This window comes from Channa argus, chromosome 11 (genome assembly GCF_033026475.1).
Source record: "Channa argus isolate prfri chromosome 11, Channa argus male v1.0, whole genome shotgun sequence".
Lineage (NCBI taxonomy): Eukaryota > Metazoa > Chordata > Actinopteri > Anabantiformes > Channidae > Channa > Channa argus.
The window spans coordinates 16,337,348-16,359,854 of record NC_090207.1 but is presented as its reverse complement, the minus strand read 5'-3'; the positions used below and the strand labels follow the sequence as shown (position 1 = coordinate 16,359,854).

At 41.0% G+C, this 22,507-nt stretch overlaps 1 protein-coding gene across 4 annotated transcripts in view; it reads left to right on the top strand.

Moving 5' to 3' along the window:
- Window positions 1-22,507, top strand: part of rhobtb4 (Rho related BTB domain containing 4) — a 41,602-nt gene that overhangs the window by 10,001 nt on the left and 9,094 nt on the right. For 2 of the 4 annotated variants that reach the window (XM_067520502.1, XM_067520505.1), the window contains 6 exons: window positions 14,412-14,613; window positions 14,842-14,945; window positions 18,349-18,534; window positions 18,813-19,632; window positions 19,810-20,029; window positions 21,023-21,141. In XM_067520502.1, the coding sequence (XP_067376603.1) occupies window positions 14,412-14,613; window positions 14,842-14,945; window positions 18,349-18,534; window positions 18,813-19,632; window positions 19,810-20,029; window positions 21,023-21,141 (1,651 nt within the window). Of the gene's footprint in view, window positions 1-6,459; window positions 6,830-14,116; window positions 14,264-14,411; window positions 14,614-14,841; window positions 14,946-18,348; window positions 18,535-18,812; window positions 19,633-19,809; window positions 20,030-21,022; window positions 21,142-22,507 lie in introns of those variants that run through there. The other 2 variants (XM_067520504.1, XM_067520506.1) reach the window with 2 other exon arrangements.

Below are 22,507 nucleotides of genomic sequence, written 5' to 3'. Positions count from 1 at the left end.
CAAAAGAGGCTGTGAGCAGAAGCGTTTTCTTTCTGAAAATGGATTGCCCACAAGCATGCCAAGCTCTGTATTTCTCAGACTCCTTTTTAGAGTTGTAGTCCTGGTCCCTATAGGCTAGGCCCACTTGATGTTGGTTTTCTTGCTAACCTAAATTCGGCATCTGCTTAACAGCTGCTTTCAGTTTTGCCTATTTCTAGTTGTATTTTCCATACTTTGTGATCTTCATCACCTCATATCTTTCATCATCTCATTCCTTAAACTGATTCCCACACCTCATCTAGACATCATACATTTTTAAGTCACAAAGCCAATGACTGCTCAGCCATTATTGTAAAGATGATCAAACTGATCTTTCACTTTAGTGACACTAACTTCTACACAAGTTGCCTTATGAGTCAAATAGCAACTGGCACCTATTCAGAATATCTGTAGATCACTTAAAATATATTTTGATATCTGTTTCTTAACTTTTCTAATGTTTGAAAAACCTATTCCCGTGGCGATGCCTGCACACTGTCCATATGACACTGACTGTGACATCGACTGTGCTTAACAGTCACTACCTGACCAAACAAAAGGTAAAAAAGGTATATACTCTAACACATGGATTCAAACAGTGCTGGTTTTACAGCATCATGAACTATCACTTTAAGAGTTTGGACCAGCAGCTGAAGAGAGCCTTAATAAGATTAGCCCTGCCACTTGACAGCCTCAGCTTAACAGGCACCTCTACTGACCTTTGTGTCTCTATCCAGCAGAGAGTATGCATATTAATTTGTGGGTGTGAATGTATGCAATTTTAATATTCCGTTTTTTTGTTAGTTGGAGAATTGTAAGCATGTGTGTTGGTGTACACAGTATGTTTGGTTAAATTTAAACATTTTCTGTCTTTACACTGTAGCTATGGTGTCCACAGCAAGGCCTCAAGCACCAAATAAAACCATCTCTACTCGCTAAGTATACACTTTGGTGAGAAATTCTAGTCGTTCTGTGAAACTTTTGTTCAATCAGCTGTTTTCTTGTTAGTTTAACCTCCATGTCACTGATGTAAAGTCAATTTCATCTAAAATCACAAGCTAAAAGAGGAGAGTGGCTGGGGATAGACAGTTTGCAAAGAGGGTTAAAACTGTACGTGGCTAGTCAGCCCTGGACTAAATAAATGGTCTGCATTTTGTCTTGAGGGGAATGTGGCTGTACAGACATGTCTTGCTACACCCAAGTTTATGCAGAAATGTACAATATAGAGAAGTTAAAAAAAACTATATTTATGGTCTGATGCTGGCTGGGATTGCTGGATAACACATGGCTCTAAATGGGCAGTTTTGTCAGTCTGAGGTCAGTTAGTTGTGAGAAATATGCTGCACTGTGTTCATGTTCATTCCAGACACCGCTTTGTGAAAACCAGGCACCTCACTGTGAAACATTTAAGTTGGCATTAAAATAATAATCAGAGCTCTGTTTATTCTCAGCGGACAGCAGGCAGTTAAACACAGAGAACCCCCCACTTACACCACCATACACACTCAGCAGTCCCTTTCTCCCTCACTCATCCCATTCAATTCGTCCCTTCTCTTCAGATATTCCCACTTCTACCCAGCCTTTGCATCAGGAGCTCAAGCTACTTCCCATTCCTGACATATTCCACCATCATGGTCTATTATCACCAATACAGACTTGACCTGATCATACATCAGTAATATAGTCGGTTAATACTTGTCTGTAGCCCGGAATTCATAGTTACATGCTGTGGCAAATAGGGATTCATACTTAATTACATTTCCACACATAATGTTTTACATCCTATCTTCTTTTTGGCATACTGGAGAGCTTGGACACTGTTTATTAGCTCTTAAATTTAAATCATACCTCATATATAGAAGATTATTACATATGGAAAGACTATATTACATATAGTCTTTCCATATGTAGGGTGCACCTCTCACATGCATATTTATGGTTGTTTCCCCATTTAGTTTCTTATCTTAAACAAATGGAAAATAAAATTGGACTTTTGTGATCATTACATTAAAAAATATATTCATTTTAAGAGTGTGCATGGTAAGTTTGGAGGTTCCCTAAATTCCCTGAATCAGAAATGTAGGTGATAATATAAGAGGTAAGATTGGTACTGCAACCTTTATAACATAGCCATACAGTAGATACATACATATATGCTTAATAATCACAAAAGGGAACTCTGGTTTTGGAGTGGGCAATACACAGAACATTATACACACAGACATAGTGGAGACAATGAGGTAGATAGGAAAACCATAAAGTTGACAATAAAAAAAATTACAATAAACACTAAAGCAGAATGAAAAACAAACACTGTTTATTAATGCAAGTCAGCTAAACACTAAGATCACTCAAGTCAGATACGTATAGGATTGTATTGTATTGTATAAATAAAGAATGCAGAATTATCTGTATGTGCTATTCCTATGTAATGTTGCAGGGGGCTGTAGTCTGTCCCAACTACACCTTGATGAATGTAGAATCCACTATGAAAATAAGCCAGTAAGTAAGGTGCTATTGCAAGATAACTTTAATGTTAGAGGAGACACAGGAGAGTCATTACACAAAATTATTTTTCAACATGGATGTTTTATAAGGCATAAAAGATAACAATCTAAATCTTCCTAACCCAAAAAAGCACTGCATTTAATAGCTACTGATTAATGCACTGAAGTACTCTACTCCATTGTAGTGCTTTTCCTTTTCTGTCATGAGAAACAGAATAACCTTTATTTATTGGGATATAATGAAGCAACAACAGCTGCTCACACACACAGAGTTTTCGTACTTACTGTAGATGAGAAAATCTAATGATTACTTAGAACATAAACAACATCTCAGGCTTCTCTCTTTCTCTCTCTCTTGCGTGAACTCTCTGTCTGTCTGTCTCTTTGTGTCCTTTCTCTCAGGCCTTATCTAACATAAAATGTTTTTCACTTAAACTCACACTCTGCTTACATGCCTGTCACCCATCACCAAATAGGCTGGCTGTTACAAAACACACTCCGTTTTATGCCAGAGTACAACACTTCTTGGCCACTTCTCCGTGTCAAGTTTTTGAGAGTGTGTGTGTGTGTGTGTATGTGTGTGTGTGTGTGTGTGTGTGTGTAAGAGAAAGATAGAAAAAGAGTGAGAGATTTGGTATGAAAAAAAACGATGTGTGATGTAGATGTATGTGCATTTCTGGGCCTTTGCCAGTTTTTCACTTAGTATTTTTGGAATGGCACTTTCTCTTTGGCCTCAGTGGGGGGCGGCTGCGGCTCAGTTGGTAAGGCAGTCATCCACAGATCACAGGGTCAGTGGCTCGATCCCTGGTCCCAGCTATATGTCGAATTGTATCTGGGCAAGACACTGAACCCCTAACAGCCCATTCCTATACCCAGCTGTGCAGTACTGGTCCAAGCCCGGTAGAAATTGGAGAGGGTTGCGTCAGGAAGGGCATCCAGTGTTTAAACAGTGCCAAATCAACATGCGGACAATGATCTGCTGTGGCGACTCTGAACTCACGGGATAAGCCGAAAGGGCAAAACACAAAACAACTACTTTCCCTTCGGCTTCAGTCATTCCATTCCGTTTGCACCTTTGACCTTTAACCTCAGAATTTTCTTCCAAGTAGGCCAAATTGAAATTTCTGTGTTGTTACATTTCTCTTGTTCCCTCTGCAAAACAAAAACGTATGTCAAATGACCTTACCAAACATTCGTTAATAAGATCTACTCTACATGCTATACCTACATGTGGTAATGTTCATGTGTTTGTCAGGGCTGATGGTAGAATTTAATCTTTGGTACTGTTATCAGTTTCCTGAGCTGTTTGGAAGACCCACTGCAGCTCTGACCTACTTTTGTCAGTGTATGGGGCTGCTTGTAGCCTGTTTTTTCATTAAGTGTGTATTGTATGTGTGTGCGTTTGTTAGTGCTTGGGACGGTGTGTGTTTGAGGCGAATTCTCAGGGGACCCACAGAGTGTGAGAAGTTGGGTGTTTTGACAGCTTTTGAACAGTTCTAGTACAGTGCTGTAGCAAGGGGTGTGCAGACCTGTTGGATATTGGATGAGCTGTAGGGTTAGAATAGGGTCGGTGGAGGAGTGGACATATGAGACAGATTAGATAGATGAGGGAAAGATTTTAATTCCACAATGGACATAAAAATCATCATGTCAAGTCAAATCAACTGTTCTGAGCCCAGATTGACCTGCTCCATGGTAAAGAAGTAGAGAAATTAACCAAAAAACAAACAATTATTTTGTAAGAAAAAGTTACGTTTACAAAATGGTGGAAGTTAATTAAAAGAAATCCTTTCTGAAAGTGCAATGAAAAAAGAGCTGAAGACATTCGTCATGTGCATCTGTGGAGCATAGTACCATTTGGTCTCATCGGCATACATTTATAGAGAACTGAGTATTTATCAAAGCAGCAGGACATTTCATGTTGCCTGTGCCAGGCAATGATCTCAGCTTATTCTCCCAACTTTTAATCTTGACAAAGTGTAAAAGCTATGGGAGTAGACTTCCCACACAGTTAATAAAAGAGTGATAAACCTTGTAAACAAAGCTACACAGTCCTTTTTGTACTACTGTAGCGGAAAAGGCCACACATTACCTCAGCCTGTACTGCTTGAGAGTTCTCTCACAATTGCACATCTCCAACAAAAGGGTTGCCTCTCCACATTTCTAAGCCCCCTCAGTCCCAGTGTTGTTGAACGCCTGCTTTCTGCAATGGCATTCCAGCCCATCTTTCATGCTGTTTCATTCTGGCCATGCCAGCCAGGTCAGCGGGCAGTGTTTTCTCAGGCCTTTAAGACACCCCTGGACAAACAGATATAAAACAGACACCTCCACTAGTTGCACATTAAACTCCTGTTCCCTTAATTGCTGTGGCTGTGCTGTTTAAATGCAAGTGTGCTTTTGCAAAACCCTATGTAGACAACAACATACATCTTTGTGACTCTGCAGGGATTGACTAAGCAGTACAGGAATAAAGGGATAAAAATATTTGTTTGCTGTGGCATTATCATATTTAATTATTTGTTTCTGAGTGTTAAAAAATTTTGGTTTTGATACAAAGGCCTTTAGTGACTGCTTTTCATTATGGTTCTGGCAAGTTAGAGAAAGAGTTCATATGTCTATTACATGAACAGAGATCAGTACCCATTTCTACCAGCAGATGTCTGTGTTCAGTCTTCATCAGAAAGAAAGTTGGTAGATCAAACTTTCCAGGGTCCCCACATGTCCAAACAATGCAACATATCCCAAATGAATTCTTAGATAAAATGTAATAAATAAAATGCAATGTCATAAAATATTAGACATTCCACATTCGTCTCTTACCTTAAATTACATGCATGAACATGAAGGGCAGGTGGCATCAAAAGGGGTTTTGCATTTTAAAAACATGTCTTAAGTTGGAAAACTTCACATTTACACAGCAATTCAAGTTTATATTTAAACAAATTGTTTGGCTGGCAGAACAGTAAAGTATGTTTTCTTCTCAGCAGCATTTTTCTTCTCTGGTACAGCTTAACATTCCAGAAATGAATTCTGAGACATCGAGATTTTGGAAAACACAAGGGTAAAAGGCTGGGTATTTTTCCACAGCAATCCAAGATCTGCCTGTTTTTGGCATTGCTGCTCTATTGGGTTTTGTGGTAATACACAAGTGTTGCTATGTGATAGCTAGTTGCTATGCCCGAACACCCAGAATAAAAAGAGAAGAATACATTTTATATGTCCCAGAAGTAATAGCTACAGTATTAGATCATTTGATAGGATACCTTATGTATCAGCAGGGATTAAGGGAGGAATTCACCCAAAATCTAAGTGAAATGGAGAAATTTATTTCATGTTAACATGTGCTTGATTTGCATTCAAAGTTTTTGCTACGCTTTTAAAAGAATGTGACCTCTTCCTTTGTCGCTGGGTAATATTAAAATGACAGTCTTCAATCAATTTAGCTCCTCCAACAAAAGGCAGCGTGCAGGATGTTTTGAGTTAACAGGATGGAAAGAACACAGTTTGGGGCGGGGACATTAATAGCTCAGCAGGTTGATTGGCTCTCGTGTTCTAATCTGTGATGAGGCCTTTAAGTGTTCCTCCTCAGCTCTTAAAACGGACACCGTAAGCCTTTAAAGCTGCTTTTCTCGAGCATTCTTGGTAATAATTGGTAATAATTAATGTTCTTAAGCTGTTCTTAACTGTAGAAATTGCAGCTCTACAAGAAGCTGAAACTGCAAGGCAAGAGGGAAAATGTCTGAGGGTGAATTTGATGCTTTATTTAGTTGTGCCATGCTCTCGCGCCTTCTCTGAAATATATAACAGCTGTGCAGCTGGCTGTATCCATTATAAAGCATCCGCTCCTTACGAAATGTCTCTTATTCCGACGCACTTGAATGCACCACTACAGGAGTTGGGCGTCCTGTGTCGTGACGCGCAGTTGTGGAGGCGTGTCTCTGATGAAATCAGCTGGGGAAACAACGGAGGGGGTGGTTCGGACCCGGAAAATCTTCAAATCAGCTATGTTTAGGTTTCTGTCTAAAAGTCGTCCTTTTGCAATCAAACCAAGACTCTATCAGTGCAGCGAGTCGATGCTTGTTTAGTTCTGTGAGACTGTGAGGTGAAGGAGACAGCGAGAGGAGGAGGAGGATGTGACAGGGCACAGGTCCTGTGCGACGTCTCCACTTGTATATTTGTGCTCTTTGATAAACAACGGGATCAACGCAAGCACCTTTCATTCCTAGCTGGTCTTTCTGTTATTTGATTGAGCGGCTGAACCACCAGCAGAGTGGCATGTGGGTCAGTTCCGGAACCGTCGGAAGGTAGGTACCTCTCCTGCAGCAATAGCCGACTGGGTCACATGCTCCCAATGCCTGCCATGCACAAAACAATCCACAATCAAAAACAATCTGCTTGTCCAGCCTTTACTCCGATGTTATGAGAAAATCAGCAGCTGTGCTCTGTTGATTTTCCGGAGATCTTTTTGTCCTGTTAAGTGGGCTCTAAATAGATTGGAGACTACTTGCGGTATTTACAGATGCTTTTTACCTTTCTCATAGTTCTTGTAGCAAGATATGTTACAATGGATCATTACTGTTATTTGTTAGTCACATCCTTTCTGCACAGGCTGCTGTTATGGAGCATCAGAATAGTGCAGCTGATGGGCTTGGCACATTACGCAAGACTTGGCAGCGCATCATTTAGTATTTAGGGATGCCCACCTGCTTTTTACAACACCAATAAGCGAAAGACATCTTAACACGTCGATGAATGCGCTGTGCGTCCTGCCTTTTATCGCCCTATCGTGCATGGGTGACAGTTCAATAGATTTCTTGCTTTGTTGAGGAGGTTTCCAAAAAATATGAATGAGTCAGGTGGTTATGAATGGCTGCGGGGAGAGGGAACACGCGAGGATCACTACAAGCATCAATGAAAAGCATCATTGATGCTTGTAGTGATTGATGATGGAACAGCACACGGACCACACCTATGAACGACAAATAACTTGCACAATCTCCATTGGTAAGCCTGCACACGCACGCGCCGATACGCATTAACCGTCAGTTGTAATGCTGATCCTATGGCTATGACGTCACCAGATGGTAGTGTTATGCAGGTAGTTTAGTGCCCGGTGAGGACGCATCTCACCTCTACCTCCAAACACAGAAGACTTTTGTACATACTTGATAAAAAAAAATCTGACTATACTTTATTTTCCACTATAGGTGTATCTTCAGGTGGGGTCCTGCCAAACAATCTGGCACACTTGCATACCACAAATGTGCAGCCTTGTCTTTTGGCCTTTTTTTCCCCTGAAAACATGTCTAAGAATGGCCACCGAGGCTCCTCTTTATTCTGGAAACATCAATTGTTTGCGTTAGTCAATATCCCGCTTTATGCAATTTTTTTTATCCACATCCTGAACAAAATGACAATGCCTTAAAAACCGATTAGCATTTAAACAAGATAGAAACGTAGCCAGAAAGACTTTTGGTTTTGGTTTTAGATCTACTACTGTTGATGAATAAACCATTGCAGCTACTATTATGTAAACCTTCAGATGGATCTGGAACATAGCTACTCATTGTCCTGGTATAGGCACTATGCCCAACTCTTTGACTGTGTCAACAGCTTTGAGATAACTGCTCACTAACTCACAAATGGGACTGACAGACCAGCATGGAAGTCAGCCAGCATTATATGACCTGCTTGAATGCTCTCACTCCTGTATAAGGCTGCAGTGGTAGGTACTCATAGGTAATAGAGCTTGCACCTGTGTATGTGTTTCATGCTTTTTGTGTCTGTTGCCTTCATTTTAACACAGTATGACATGGGCCATAGAGCTTAGTCTTAGAGCATTTATTTGTGGCTTGTGTTAAATGTATTTTAAATTACCCTTCAATTATTTGTTACATTCCCAAACAAAATTAGTGGCCTATATGGATCTGTGTCACAGCAAGCCACAGTTACTTTGACCCAAATTAAGGAATAGAGAAGAGAGAGGGAAAAAAAAACAAATGAAATGGCACACTTGTTTTTTTTTTCTTTTTCCATGTGAAAATTTTTTTAAAAAATGAGGTAATGTGGTTTTTTTCAAAACATTGTCAGGACCTTATTGTTTTATTTGAAATTACCAGTGTGTTATGTTTTCAAACATTAAACCAGAAAACGCAATTGTAATTGAAATGATTTGTTCTATTATGAAGTTTTGTTCCTAAACACGTCATGTTATATAAAGTGAAAAGACTTGCACCCTCAAAGCAAAGTCAAACCAATCAAAAAAGAATGTAATGGTCAGCCATAAACTGTAACTGAATTGACTTTAAACTGTTTTAAAATCAGAAACCTTTTGAAAAGAAAATGGGAAGATTGGCTGGGAAAGTGGGAGAGGTGTGTAGGAACTGGGAGATACTGCATTGAAAAAATATTTGAGAGGCTCCAGAATGTAGTGTAACAGCATGAAATGGAAATGAGACAGAGAAACAAAGACAGCAAGAAAGATGAAGAGCAAGAGTAAGCGGAAAATGCAGATGGGGAGGAAAATATGGAGGGATGAAAGAAATGAGTGTATCAAGAGGAACCGGTCTGTTTACAAAGCATTGTTGCAGTGGAAAAAAGAGGGAAGGAAGGCTTCCTCAGTCAGACTGACATGCTAATATCAAACACTCTTCCGTTGATGAGGTTGGATGTGTACAAATCACCGTCTGCCACGGGACACTCATTAACACTATCTGCAGTGGGTGAGGCACGTACGTGCAGGCATGCATGTGTGTAAGTCTGAGGTCTGCTGTCAGCCATCCAGGGAGCCAAGCAGAGGCTACAGAGCAGGTTATGTAACCAGTCTATGCCAGCTGTGCCTGTGGCAGTTACTGTCTCAAACACCCATCTAAACTGTTTCACTTAGAGAGAGAGAGAGACACGCGCGCACACACACACACACACACACACACACACACACACACACACACACACACACACACACACACACACACACACACACACACACACACACACACACACACGAAAAGCATACACACACACAAACACGAAAAGCATACACACGTACCAATAATCAGAAGATCTTTCCTGAGAGCAGACCCATGACAAAAATAAGTTGGACACTTGACTGCCCATATACCCACTGTATACCATCTTCCAACATGGTAATTTTTTGCCATGAAGCCTGTGGTAGTATTAACCACATAGTTCTAAGTGTGCAGCATTGGCTAATGTTTAAAATGTGTAGTTATTTGGGTCTTGACTTTTTTTGTGTGGTTTTGGACTGCTCAGTGGAGAGGTAGCCACCTTCATCATGACATTAGGGTGAACTCTAGCTTCAAGTAAGAGGACAAAAGGAAAACAGACAGATGGTGACTTTGGGGTTTTTTGGGATGAGTGGTTGCTGCCAGTGGACCACTATAGGAGTTACATAATGGAGGTGGGGGGGCTTAATTTTTTTCCTTAATTTGGTATCCATTGAAGTATAAGGTCAGACAGAAGACTGCTAATAATAACAGAAGAGGCAGTGAGATTTAATTTGAGGGAGGGAACTGAAAGACGGCATAACTGAACTGGAGCCTCAAATTGGGAAACTGCATACAGAATGGGGGGGAAAAAACAATGAGGGGCTGAGCAGTGGTGATGGGGCACTGCTGGGAACACACCTGACAGAACTAGACAAACATAAATGAAAGGGTTTGGAGTGTAAAGCAAGTGAACATAAACAAGAGGATAAAGAAACAAGGAACAATACAATGAGAAAAAGCTTTGGAACCCCCCTTCGGCCTTAAAGCAAAGCTACACTGAGTAACACACTGTCCAAATTATGCATGAGTCTCTTTGTCTGTTTGATCCTCCTGGAAAGACACACACACACACACACACACACACACACACACACACACACACACACACACACACACACACACACACACACACACACACACACACACGTACATACACACTCTCTCTCTCTCTCTCTCTCTCTCTCTCTCTCTCTCTCTCTCTCTCTCTCTCTCTCTCTCTCTCTCTCTCTCTCTCTCTCTCTCTCTCTCTCAATGCATGACATTCCAGAATAAACCAGAAGGTCGGTGTTTGTGTGTTGAGTGGGTGTTGGAGTTCCTGTCACACTGTTTCTATCACTGTGGTTTTGCCTACACCCATCAATATGTCACTATAAGAGTCAGAAATACATGCACACATCCACGAACTGTGACAGAATCGCCTTCTCTCATTCACACACACACATTGTCTTGTTTCACACATTCCAAGGAGTCTTTGTCCTTGGAGTCTCCTTTACTGCCCTGATGGGAAGATGACACTGGAGAGCAGATGTAGTTGAGATGTTTGTGTACAGTTCACTATAAGTCTGTGCTAAAAATGAAACATGAGCTTTACAGCTTTTTGTTCTGCTCCTCTTAGACTGCATTGTGCTCCTTTTAAAGTCCCAGGCTTCATCATTCAGTCACGCAATTAATAATAACTGAAGTTTTTGAAAGCTCATAAAGTTTGAACACTACCCTGAGAGCAGGTGCATGTCTGATAAGTGCAGAATTGTGTGAGTAGACAGTTATGTGTGTTGACCCTGTCCTGATCAGGCTTTTGCTCTGAGTCAAATGCAGAGCCTCAGATGGAGGCTGATATCATAATCCCCCTGAGAAACTGTCCACACCACCACCTACACTGCCTCTTGGTTACATCACTAGTCGCATCGTTCCATGCCTCACAGACCGGCCCTAAGCTTATTACCACATGCACACATATGCTCCCGCATACTTACACACATCTACTTCCACACTCCTGTAGGTCAGATGAGGATCATAAACCCGTCCTTCCACCGTTTTTTGCATTGTCTGCTGGTCTCACTTAAACAATCACACAATTGCCAGACTTAGTTATTGTTGGTCTTGCACTTTTGATCCTGGTGGAAGGAACGACTGATCCTCTCGTCTATTTGAGACTCTAATGATCCCCTCTCTGTCTTTTCTCTCTTGCAATCCTTTTTGCTTGAATTGTAAATGTAGGGAATTAAGGAATTAATTCCCTACATAGTGACATATTGATGGGTGTAGGCAACCCCCCCCCCCTTGGTTTGTCTGGCAAAGCCCATGCCATTTTTGTCTCTTTGTGCTTATATGTCCTGTTATTTATCATATGTGTAGCATATCAGGACTCACTTGACATTCACTTCTTTCTCATAAAGCTCTAAAACGACTGTTGCTTTGTCAGCTACCATGACCCACAAACTAAAAATGTTGCCCGTGTCTCTCTCCTCTACTTGTAGCATGTGTCTTTAAAAGTGCATCAATCAGACAGGTGGCAAGGGTAAAAGGGTATTTATAACTCCAAAAGACAAAGTTCTATCTGTTCTCTACGGACAATCAGGAAGCAGCCTCTTTGACAGACGCTTTAATTCAGTTCAGATAGACAAAGGTAACTTCTCTTTGCTGTGATCCCCAGCCGAAGTAAAGGGGACGTCTGACTGAAAATTTGGAGACATCAAGATGTTTTTGTTGTTGCTGATAGGAATAATACAACCCCAATTTAAACAAAGTTGGGGCAATGTGTAAAACATAAATAAAAACAGAATGCAATGATTTGCAAATCTCATCAATCCAAATTTTATTTACAATAGAACATATCAGATGTGGAAACTGAGCCATTTTACCATTTCATGGAAAATATTAGCTCATTTGAATTTGATGACAGCATAAAATGTCAAAAAAGTTGAAAGAGGGGTACGAAGTGCTGTAAAAGTAATTGCTGCAAATAAAAAAGAATTGGAGGGGCATTTGAAAAATAGGTTGACTGGAAACAGGTCAGTTACATAAACAAGGTATAAAAGGCGCATTTGAGAGAGTCAGAGCCTCTCGAATGTAAAGATTGGCAGAGGTTCACCAATCTGTCACAAAATGTATCTAAAAATTGTCGATTTCAGAAAAATGTTTCTCTATGTAAAAGACTTGGAAGATCCCACAAGCTACAGCACATAATATCATAAAAACATTCAGAGAATCAGGAGGAATCACTGTGCGCAAGGGACAAGGCCAAAGGTCAAAACTGGATGTGTTAACTGGATATCCTGCCATTTTCTTTGGGCTTAAGCTTATTTAAAATGGTCTGAGACGAAACTGTTCTGTGGCCAGATGAATTAAAATTTGAAGTTCTCTTGGGAAACATTGACCTGGTGATGTGTGAACTAAAGAAGAGAGGGACCAGATAGTTCAAAGGTCTGCATCTCCGATGATATAGGGGGACATTAGTGCCTATGGCATGGGCAGCTTACACATCTGGAAAGCAACATATGCTCCCATCCAGACAACGTCTCTTTCAGGGAAGGCCTTACATATTTCAACAAGACAATGCTAAACCACATACTGCATCAATCACAACAGCGTGGCTTCACAGAAGAAGAGTCCGAGTGCTGAACTGGCCTGTATGCAGTCCAGATCTTTCACCAGTAGATAACATTTGATGCATCATAAAACAAAAAATCTGGCTACAATATCCAGAACTGTTGAGCAGGTAGAATGAATGGGACAACATTCCTCTCTTAACTCCAGCAAATGGTCTCCTCACTTCCCAGACACCTATAGGCAGTTGTTAAAAGAAGAAGGGATCCTACACAATGTTTTTGAGAAGACTTGCTGCCATCAAATTTAAAACTCATATTTTGAAATGTTAAAATTTCTCAGTTTTCAACATCTGATATGTTGTTTATGTTCTATTGTGAAAAAAATATGGGTTGATTAGACTTGCAAATCTTTGCATTCTGTTCTTAATTACATTCTACACATTGTCCCAACTTTGTTTGAATTAGGGCTGTAAGTGACTTGGCTTTCAGTGGAAGAAACAGCCTCTGGATAACAGCAGTGGTGTTATGAATAGGTTGGAGGTGTGTGACTACATGGAGAGTAGGTCATGGATGAATAGCAAGATGCACACATGGCTCATGTGTCTGAATAGATGCCATTTTTAGCTGGTGTCTGTCAGCACTGGACTGAATTGTTGAACTGGTATTCGTGTCAATGGAATAACAAGGAAAGGCCTTTAATTAATGATTCAGATGCTCTTTTCTGGGACCTTGGTGTGGTTCTTTGAACAAGTTGCAAAGAGGGATCAACTGATTAACTGACTACAGGTGTGTGTGTGTGTGGGCTAGTTATCTATTAGAGCAGATTCATCCAAGAATGAGCACTCATTTATAAATGGTATTAACATAAGTTTTGACATGTCAGAAGGGCTTTTCCCATTGATGTTTGAGGAATGCACTTGAGCTGTGTACATAACCGCCTTCATGTTTTTCCATGGTTCAGTCCAGAGTTGACCCATGGCCAATTCTTCAATCACACTTTGTTCTGTTTTATTCCTCTTTGCAAACTTACAGCAAGTATGTACTTTACCAAAAGATGATGCACAGAAGATTCACCTGCATCTCTGAAAAAGTTAATGACAAATTACATATTCACTTTGAGGGATATTATTGCTGGCAAGACAGAGGTTTGTGTTATTTTGTCAAGTCCAGTTGCTATCATGTGCATTAAAAGGAGATCAGATACAGAAGAAGGATGGACAAGAGAGAAAAGAGAAGTCTCTCTGTCTTTTCTACTATGTGCTGTTACCAAAATAGCTCTGCAGTCCCTCTATTCCTCAGCCTATGGCCCATGTCTTCAGTAGAGTTTGGCAGAATCCCCTAAACACTGGTCAATACAGCTATGGAGGCTTAGGGACTTGAAGCTTCCCCTAATCTTGACTGGGTGAGAGTCTGTGTGTCAGATACCTGTTGCTTACCTTGTCAACATGCAGTGTCATTCTTCAATGGAAACTTTATTATGCGATTATAATTTTCAGCGAATATTGAATTAACCACTTGTTTCTCTCCTTCTCCTGCGTCCTATTCTCCAGGGCCCTCTCCATGGATATAGACACAGACTATGAGCGGCCCAATGTGGAAACCATTAAATGTGTGGTGGTTGGGGATAATGCAGTAGGCAAGACCAGGCTAATCTGTGCCCGGGCCTGCAACGCCACCCTCACACAGTATCAGCTGCTAGCCACCCACGTGCCAACCGTCTGGGCCATCGACCAGTACCGTGTATGCCAGGAGGTGGGCACATACATACACATGTAGCGAGAACCACATATACACAAATTCATGAGATCTTTAACATTGGTATAAAAAAATCTTTTCAGGCCTGTAAAATGTTTAAAAAGGTTGACCATGTAATTAGCATTCGTGGACAATTTTTAGTGTAGCCTAGTAATGGCACAATTGTTCAGTCAAAATGTAGATAAAACCTTTTTACCCCATTACAGTGATATGTCTGTCTTTCAGGTGTTGGAGAGATCTCGTGATGTAGTGGATGAGGTCAGTGTGTCCCTGAGGCTTTGGGACACATTTGGGGATCATCACAAAGACAGACGATTTGCCTATGGCAGGTGAGCAGATACACAGCCACAAAAAGGCAGATACACATAGTTTCAGATTGTCTAGCAGCCAGAAACTAGTGACTTACAGCCAAGAGTTTGCTTTGTCTCAGCTGTACGATTTCCAGGCATTTCTATTGGCTAATGTGTTACCAAATACATTGTTGGCCGTATTATGAGGCTGTAACTTTCAATGAGGATGTAACAAATCTGTCGCACCCACATGAACATGCCCACATAACAATTACTTAGTCAAAAGTTGTTTTTTGTGTAATCCAGCTGCCACGCTTTTTTAGATGAACTCTGCCCTCAAGCTGTTACATCCTTCTTCCACCAGACATGATTGGATCATTGCTGTATCCTCTTACCCCCCCATCAATCCCTCCATCAAAGCTGCTTTATTGGCATGAAATGGAAATGTACCTACTGCCAAAGCAAAATTAACAAATATTGTTCCAAATGACAGTGACCAAACCTGGCCACATGACTTACAACACACGTTGTAAGAGGCAGTTCATTCATCATTAAATGAGTACAGCATATAGACAGTAAATTATTAACAGTTATACTTATAGAGTACACATTTAGTGTTTGTGTTTTATTTTTCCTCTTTTGTGACCAAATGCTGAGACAAAAGCGTAATTATATGTAGATATGTGTATCTTTCTCTGAAGCCATATTACAATTTTATCAATTTTGTCCTTGTCACCTTTTTGCGTGACAGACAGTTTGTGCCTTTTGGCGGTTGTGTGTAGTTCAGTTTGTGGCTCGAATTTCCTCCCTTATGTTGTGTTCTTCCACCCTCTGTGTCATTTGTCACAGTGATTTGCTTCTGTTTGTTTGCTTTAAAGTGTGCATACGAGGCTGTCCGCATGTCCTCTATGCTTTGTCAGCCTGCAGTCAGCTGATAAAGACACAGTGCCAGCTCAGCTGGTTTTCCTGCTTTGCATCTGCAGCTCCAGGCATCAAGCTCTTCTTCCTTCTCCTCCTCCTCCTTCCAGCTCTGTTCACCCAATTGTTCATCTAGGACATGCCCTTTCTTACAACCTGCCCTCAGACTCATCTCCTTTACCTAAATGTCACCTTCCCTCTCCTTTGTCTCCCTTGTTATCCCATTACTCAACTCTAGTTACCCTCCCTTACGCCCTTCACACTTTGTTGCACCTCTTACCCTCTCGACATCTTCCACCACTTTGTAGCCTTTTGTGATATCAAAACTCAAAACATCAGCTAGTCAGACAGTACCCAGACTGTTACATGCTTTGTTAAGAGAAGGACATTCTGGCCGGCAAAACGATCTCAGCCAGAAAATAGGCTAAGCCAAACTTAACCTTTTATCAACCTCAACTTAATTTTCTTTTTTTAGTCAGCTGAAACCCATTTAAAAAATGTTTCCTTTTGTCTAAAAAAGTACAACAGTTTTATATCGCACATTTAAGGATTGTTCTTACAAGCAGACTTAGTAGCACATTAACAACTGTTATAGTACTGACAGACTATCTGCATATTTGTCACATCATCATTACATCATCTGGTAATCAAGAACTTTCCATATACACACACACTGAGAAAACCCAAGCCACTGCTGGAGCTGTTTATTACACATTAGTGCTGGGGGTAAATTATTAGTGATAACACAGTAGACTTGACTCACAGGTGTCCTCTGACTGAGATACACTGTGTTTTAACTATAGTGTATTTGCATATACACTATCAATCAATCATCTTTGCAAGCCTAATGTATATTTATATTAATTGTACTTGTTAAATGTATTAAATAATGCTTTCAGTATTGCAAGCATCCACCGCTAACCTAAACAGGTTACCCTCATGCAGAAGTACACACTGTAATATAATTGACTGCTTTGATTTATACAAATATAATGTCACTAACATATTAATGTGAAGTGGACAATTAAAGTATGGAGCCTAGTCAAGACAGATACTCATGAGATCTAAAACTTCATTGCCCCTTCACTGATTTCCTATCCTCAACATTCAAGCACATTGTCTATGTAATATAGCATTTTTTCAATCTGTACAACGTTTGTAGCATGTGCAGTGTTGTTGCTGCAATGTCCAAAACATTACCATAAAAAATAAAAATAAAAAATACATTTCTGTTAACCATGAGAGCAAAGGCACGTACACATAACATGACCTCTAACAGACAAAGCCGTGGTCGTGATCCTTTGATAAAGTGCCACTGTAAACTCCTGTGTGTGCATGTGTGTATGAGCCACAGTATGATGCAATGCTTTGGTAGTATATATTATGTCCTTCAGACGTTGCATAAACAACAGTAAAGTTGGACTAATTAACCCATTTACACTATAAAAAAGTCTAAGTACATAAACCTGTCACTGAGGTACATTGACTTCTGTTGGAAAGGGACAAATGTACTTATAATCCTTTGAGCTCCTTCAAGGATACTTCCTATTCTTTAAAGATCCTGAAAGTGAAAAAATCTCCTTTGCTTCTCCATTTTGCTTGATTATTGCGAATTAAAATCTAATTAAGGTTAAATGCAAGATAAAATACGTGGACAGGGTAGTTTTCTTTTACAGTTTACCCTGTATCTGCTCAGTAAATAGGCCACACTCACAATCACGGGTACTTTGCCTAAGGGAAATAAGAGAAGTGTTTAAGTTGTGTGCAATGCAGCTCTTAGGTTAGAGATTTTGCTTAGAAACTTATGGTGAATACTGTATGTCTGACAAAAGTCAAACAAAGGAAAATAAATTTGCTGGATATCAATAATGGTTAGTATTGCACACAAGTTACAAAAGTAATGCTAATTTTATATGTTCATGGTTTAGTCCTGCTGATGTTGTTTTTTTAATTAGTAGATGAATTGTAGATTTTTCCCTGTCAGCATTGCACAAATCTTAAATGATGCGTCTCACTGACACAGAGCTTGATTAAACATTACCTAGAAAAAGACACTAATGCACACACTTGTGTGTTTGTGTGGTCTATTCTTAGCTATCTCTTTGTGGTTCATGTGGCCCTGGAGGGCTTAGGGAGATTTACATAAGAGAGAGAGACTGAGAGACCGATGGGCCAAACAGATCACCAAGCAGAGGCCCAGAGTCACACACACAAACACACACTGCTCTTTTAACCCACCACATAGCTTGCCTTATGGCACTGTCCATGCTCCTGTATGCCTTGCTGCACAACAAGCATCTTCCATACACATATCATACGTTTTAATGTGAAGTGACAAGATGTTCAGTGACTGAGTAGAAATGTTTTTTTTTTATCTTTATCCTCTTCATTTAATCAAAAACTGCATGTCTTTTCTCTGCGGACGTTGTTGCCTTATGACAGAACAAAGGTGCTCTCCTCTGCTAATGTTTTTCTTATCTGATAACTATTATGTTTGTATTATTCCTCACTCTTTCCCCTGTAGGTCTGATGTAGTGGTGCTCTGCTTCTCTCTGGCTAATCCCAATTCCCTGCGCCATGTACGCACCATGTGGTTCCCAGAAATCAAGCACTTTTGTCCCCGGACACCCATCATCCTTGTTGGCTGCCAGCTGGATCTGCGCTATGCTGACCTTGATGCAGTTAACCGTGCACGACGACCCCTGGCAAAGTGAGACATAACATTTTTTTCAAAGCATTAAAAGAAAACCATATATAGAAGCTTTTCCAGTGGCATTTTGGATTTGTGTGGTTAATCTATGATCATTACTATTGTTTCAGAATCGGTTATTAAAATAACCGAATCACCTAAATCAGACACTGGCTGAAATGTCTTGAAATGTGTTTAAGAAAATTTTGCTTTTCATCTCAACATTTGCATGATAAAAATAAAGCACAGAGCATGTTTGCTTACTTCATCAGTGTTATCATTTTCTTCCTGATTCACAGACCCATTAAACCTACAGACATCCTTCCTCCAGAGAGAGGTCATGAGGTGGCAAAGGAACTAGGGATTCCTTACTATGAGACCAGCATTGTAGCCCAGTTTGGAGTCAAAGATGTTTTTGATAATGCAATCCGAGCTGCCCTAATCTCCCGTAGACACCTGCAATTCTGGAAGTCTCACCTAAAAAAGGTCCAGAGACCCCTTCTCCAGGCACCATTCCTGCCTCCACGGCCACCACGCCCTATAGTGGGCATCCCAGACCCCCCTCCCACAGATGGGGAGGGCCCCGATTCCCTTTTCTGCCAGCCGCTGTGTGCAGATGTACTTTTCCTTCTGCAGGGTGGCACGATACGTGTCTTTGCACACAGAGTCTACCTGGCCACATCATGCTCCAAGTTCTATGACCTCTTCACTCTTGATCTTGGTGGATCAAGTGTGGGGCCACGAGGAGAGGAACAGGAAAGTAAGGAAAACTTGGAAAGTGGGGAGGAAGATGAGCAGAGCAGAAGAGGAGCCAAGGAGCAAGCTGGGCGCACTAAGAGCCTCGACATAGATAAAGAAGGAGTTAATGGAGGGGTGCGTGGTTTGAATAGACCCCAGCTGCTGCAGCAGGGCTCTTTGAGGACTTCCCAGAGTGATAATGCACTCCCTTCTCGAGCCCAGTACTCCCTGGGAGCACTAGGGACCGGTCGAGCACTTTCGGGATGGGGAAGAGGGTTCCTGAGCGTGTGTCTGGAGCATGTTGTGGATCCCATGACTGGAAGACTACGACTCATGACTGTGGTAGTCATGGATGCTCTTATTCAGGAAGAACCATTCAAGGTGATCGATGTCAAGATTGATAATGTCAATTGAAAATGTCAAGATTAATAAAAAAGAAACACACACACATATGTGAATGGAGTGTTTTGCATCATAACTGCGGGCTACAATTTTAGTATCATATGAAAAACAGCGTTGAAGTTTTATCTTGAACTTCTTGATTTGCTCTGGTTTTAGGCTGTGCTTCAGTACCTGTACACAGGGAGTCTGGATGAGCGCAGAGGGGATTTGATGCAGGTGGCTACTATCGCAGAGCTACTTGAGGTATTTGATCTGCGGATGATGGTGGCCAATGTTCTAAACAGAGAAAGCTTCATGAACCAGGAGATCACCAAGGCTTTCCATGTCCGCAGAGCCAACCGCATCAAGGAGTGTCTCAATAAAGGGACATTTGCTGGTAATTCTGCCAACCATTCAGTGTCTCAACACTTTAGTAGCAACTTAACTTTAGTAGCATTTTCATTGCTGAATAAGTATTTCCCATGTACGTATTTGTACAGGTCTGAGTGTTTGTAAATGTGTGTTTGTGTGTGTTGGGTGTGGGGGGTTGGGGGGGTATGTGAGAGTGGGAGAATTGTATTATCAGAGGTTGATGAGGCAAAAGGCTGAAAGGATTTCTAGCATTCAGTTTCAGTCTGGGAAAATTCACAATGTGTACATTTGCTCATATATATTTGCTATTGAATATTAGCTAGGAAATATGCATTTTGTATTTTGTGATTTCTATTTTCTGTAGTCCTTACAAAGTCACCAATTGACTGGTGTGTCAGCTTTATTGGTTGTCTAGTGTTTGCTCTTTTGTGCTTCCTGTATCTTGTGTTTTTGTGGTGTTGTCTGTCCCCCTAAGCTGTTGTATGTGCATGTAGTCACGGCATTAACAGTTAATGCCAGACTTCTGCCGTCACATCCTTCTGTACAGTTACTGTTGTCTTCAGGATTACAAATCTTGCTTTAAAATGCTTTTAAGAGATTCTGTTGATAAATTAGGCTATGAACAATCTCTTGCACTATTTACTACAAAGTGCAAAAATTAAAGATAGATGAAATCCTTTTCCCATCATGACATTCTTACAGTAACATAACTGCTGTGTTTCCTCTTAACATTTTCTCTATTAGAGCTGTAGTCCAAAATCCACAAAGGATTAAGACCATGACCTATAACCCAGCGCCTGCTCTCCTTCCCTTACTCAGTCTCAAAAGCAGTTCTGTCCTTCTGTCAATTTATCTCTCTGTCTGTCTACCTGTGTCTATGTCTCTTTGTGTGTCTGTGTGACGTTCTGTCTGCCTGTGCGTGTGTTTGGACGTCTGCCTTGTCTGTCTTTCCCCCTCTGTAGCTTGGGCTTCTGTGGCACTCCACAAGATGAATGCTCTTTTCCCACCCCGGTTTTAGATGTGGTGTTCCGACTGGACGACGGGTGCCTCCCGGCCCACAAACCCCTGCTCATCTCCAGCTGCGACTGGATGGCCGCTATGTTCCGGGGCTCTTTCATGGAGAGCTACATTGAGGAGGTGAGCTCAGACACAAGAAAGAATTTGAGGATGGAGTTACCTTTAAGTTTTGACGAGGGATTTAGTTTCTGTGCCCTGTAAAGAAAAGGTCAGGCTCTAAGGGCAACCTAAGCACCCACCAATGCTGCATGTGTCAACAAAAGCTGTAATCTGATAAAATAAATAAGTTAAGTTAAATGGGTTACTTGGGTAAGGTTTAAAATTGGGGAGGTTCATTTCTTTCATTATCTGCACACAATTGTCTCTGCTTCTAGTATGTGAAGGTTTACTCAGAATGCTGTTATCAGATTGACCTACAAACCTTTTTTTCACCTGCAAATGTGAGTGAAGCTCTGCAGTAACACCCCCAACACACACACAAACACATGCACTCACATAAACACACTCACACACTTTTAGATATGGCAGAAGCAACAGGAAACCTCATCCATTGGCTTCCTGTTGTTTGGGCCTGTGTGGTGTGCTATACCTACAGACGCAAACCACAAATGTTGGTTTTGTATCATAACATTGAGACATAGGGCTTGTGTAAGTTTTTGGTACTAATATCCCTGTCTGCCCTTGAGATAGATAGATAGATGAATAGAACAGCCCATGGATTATCTAACAAGTACTATTAAACTGCTGACCTATTGAAATAGTTTCTATTTAGAAACTTTGCTATATTTGTGAGTTCTCAAGTTTATGATAACAGAGTGGCCAGCGTTCAGCACATGGTGAGTCAGATTACTTAAGGTGTGCTGTCACCTAAGGTTCAGCTTCTGGTTGCTGGTTACTCGCATGGGATGTGGCCTGTGCACTGGACCTGACCTAATCAGAGAGGAAATTCACGTCTCGTGCTGTCTTTAAGTTGATGCTCGGCGGACTGTGTTGCAGAACCAGATCCCCTGGGGTATGGTTACTGTCAAGGTCAGCAGGGTTGGGTTACGTAGATTCAGGCTCTCAGAAAGATTGGAAGTAATTCTTGGAAAAAACATCAAGACAACACGAAGAATAAAAATGTATGTCAAGTATAGGTGTCAAGTTTAAAGTCCTAGAAATATATAAAATTGGAAAAGAAAACGGTTTTGTTTGTTGTTATCACATGGATTCGCCTGGAGTTTATTCCATAACGCACCATGTGAGTGGGTGCAGCTTTTGTTGCCAATGGTAAAAACAGGGCATCAGCATCACTGAGGGGGCCCAGTGTTTGCTGTTGGTGGGCTGTCGGTGTCTATGGTTACTTTAAATGGTTCATGTCAGTAAATGTTGTGGCACTGTTTATGGCATGAAGCTGGCACAGCATGGAAGGCAGGTGGCCCGGAGACAAAGGCTCAAAGACTGAGTGCACAATGAAGCTGTTAGCATTTATGTTTATGAGCAAGGG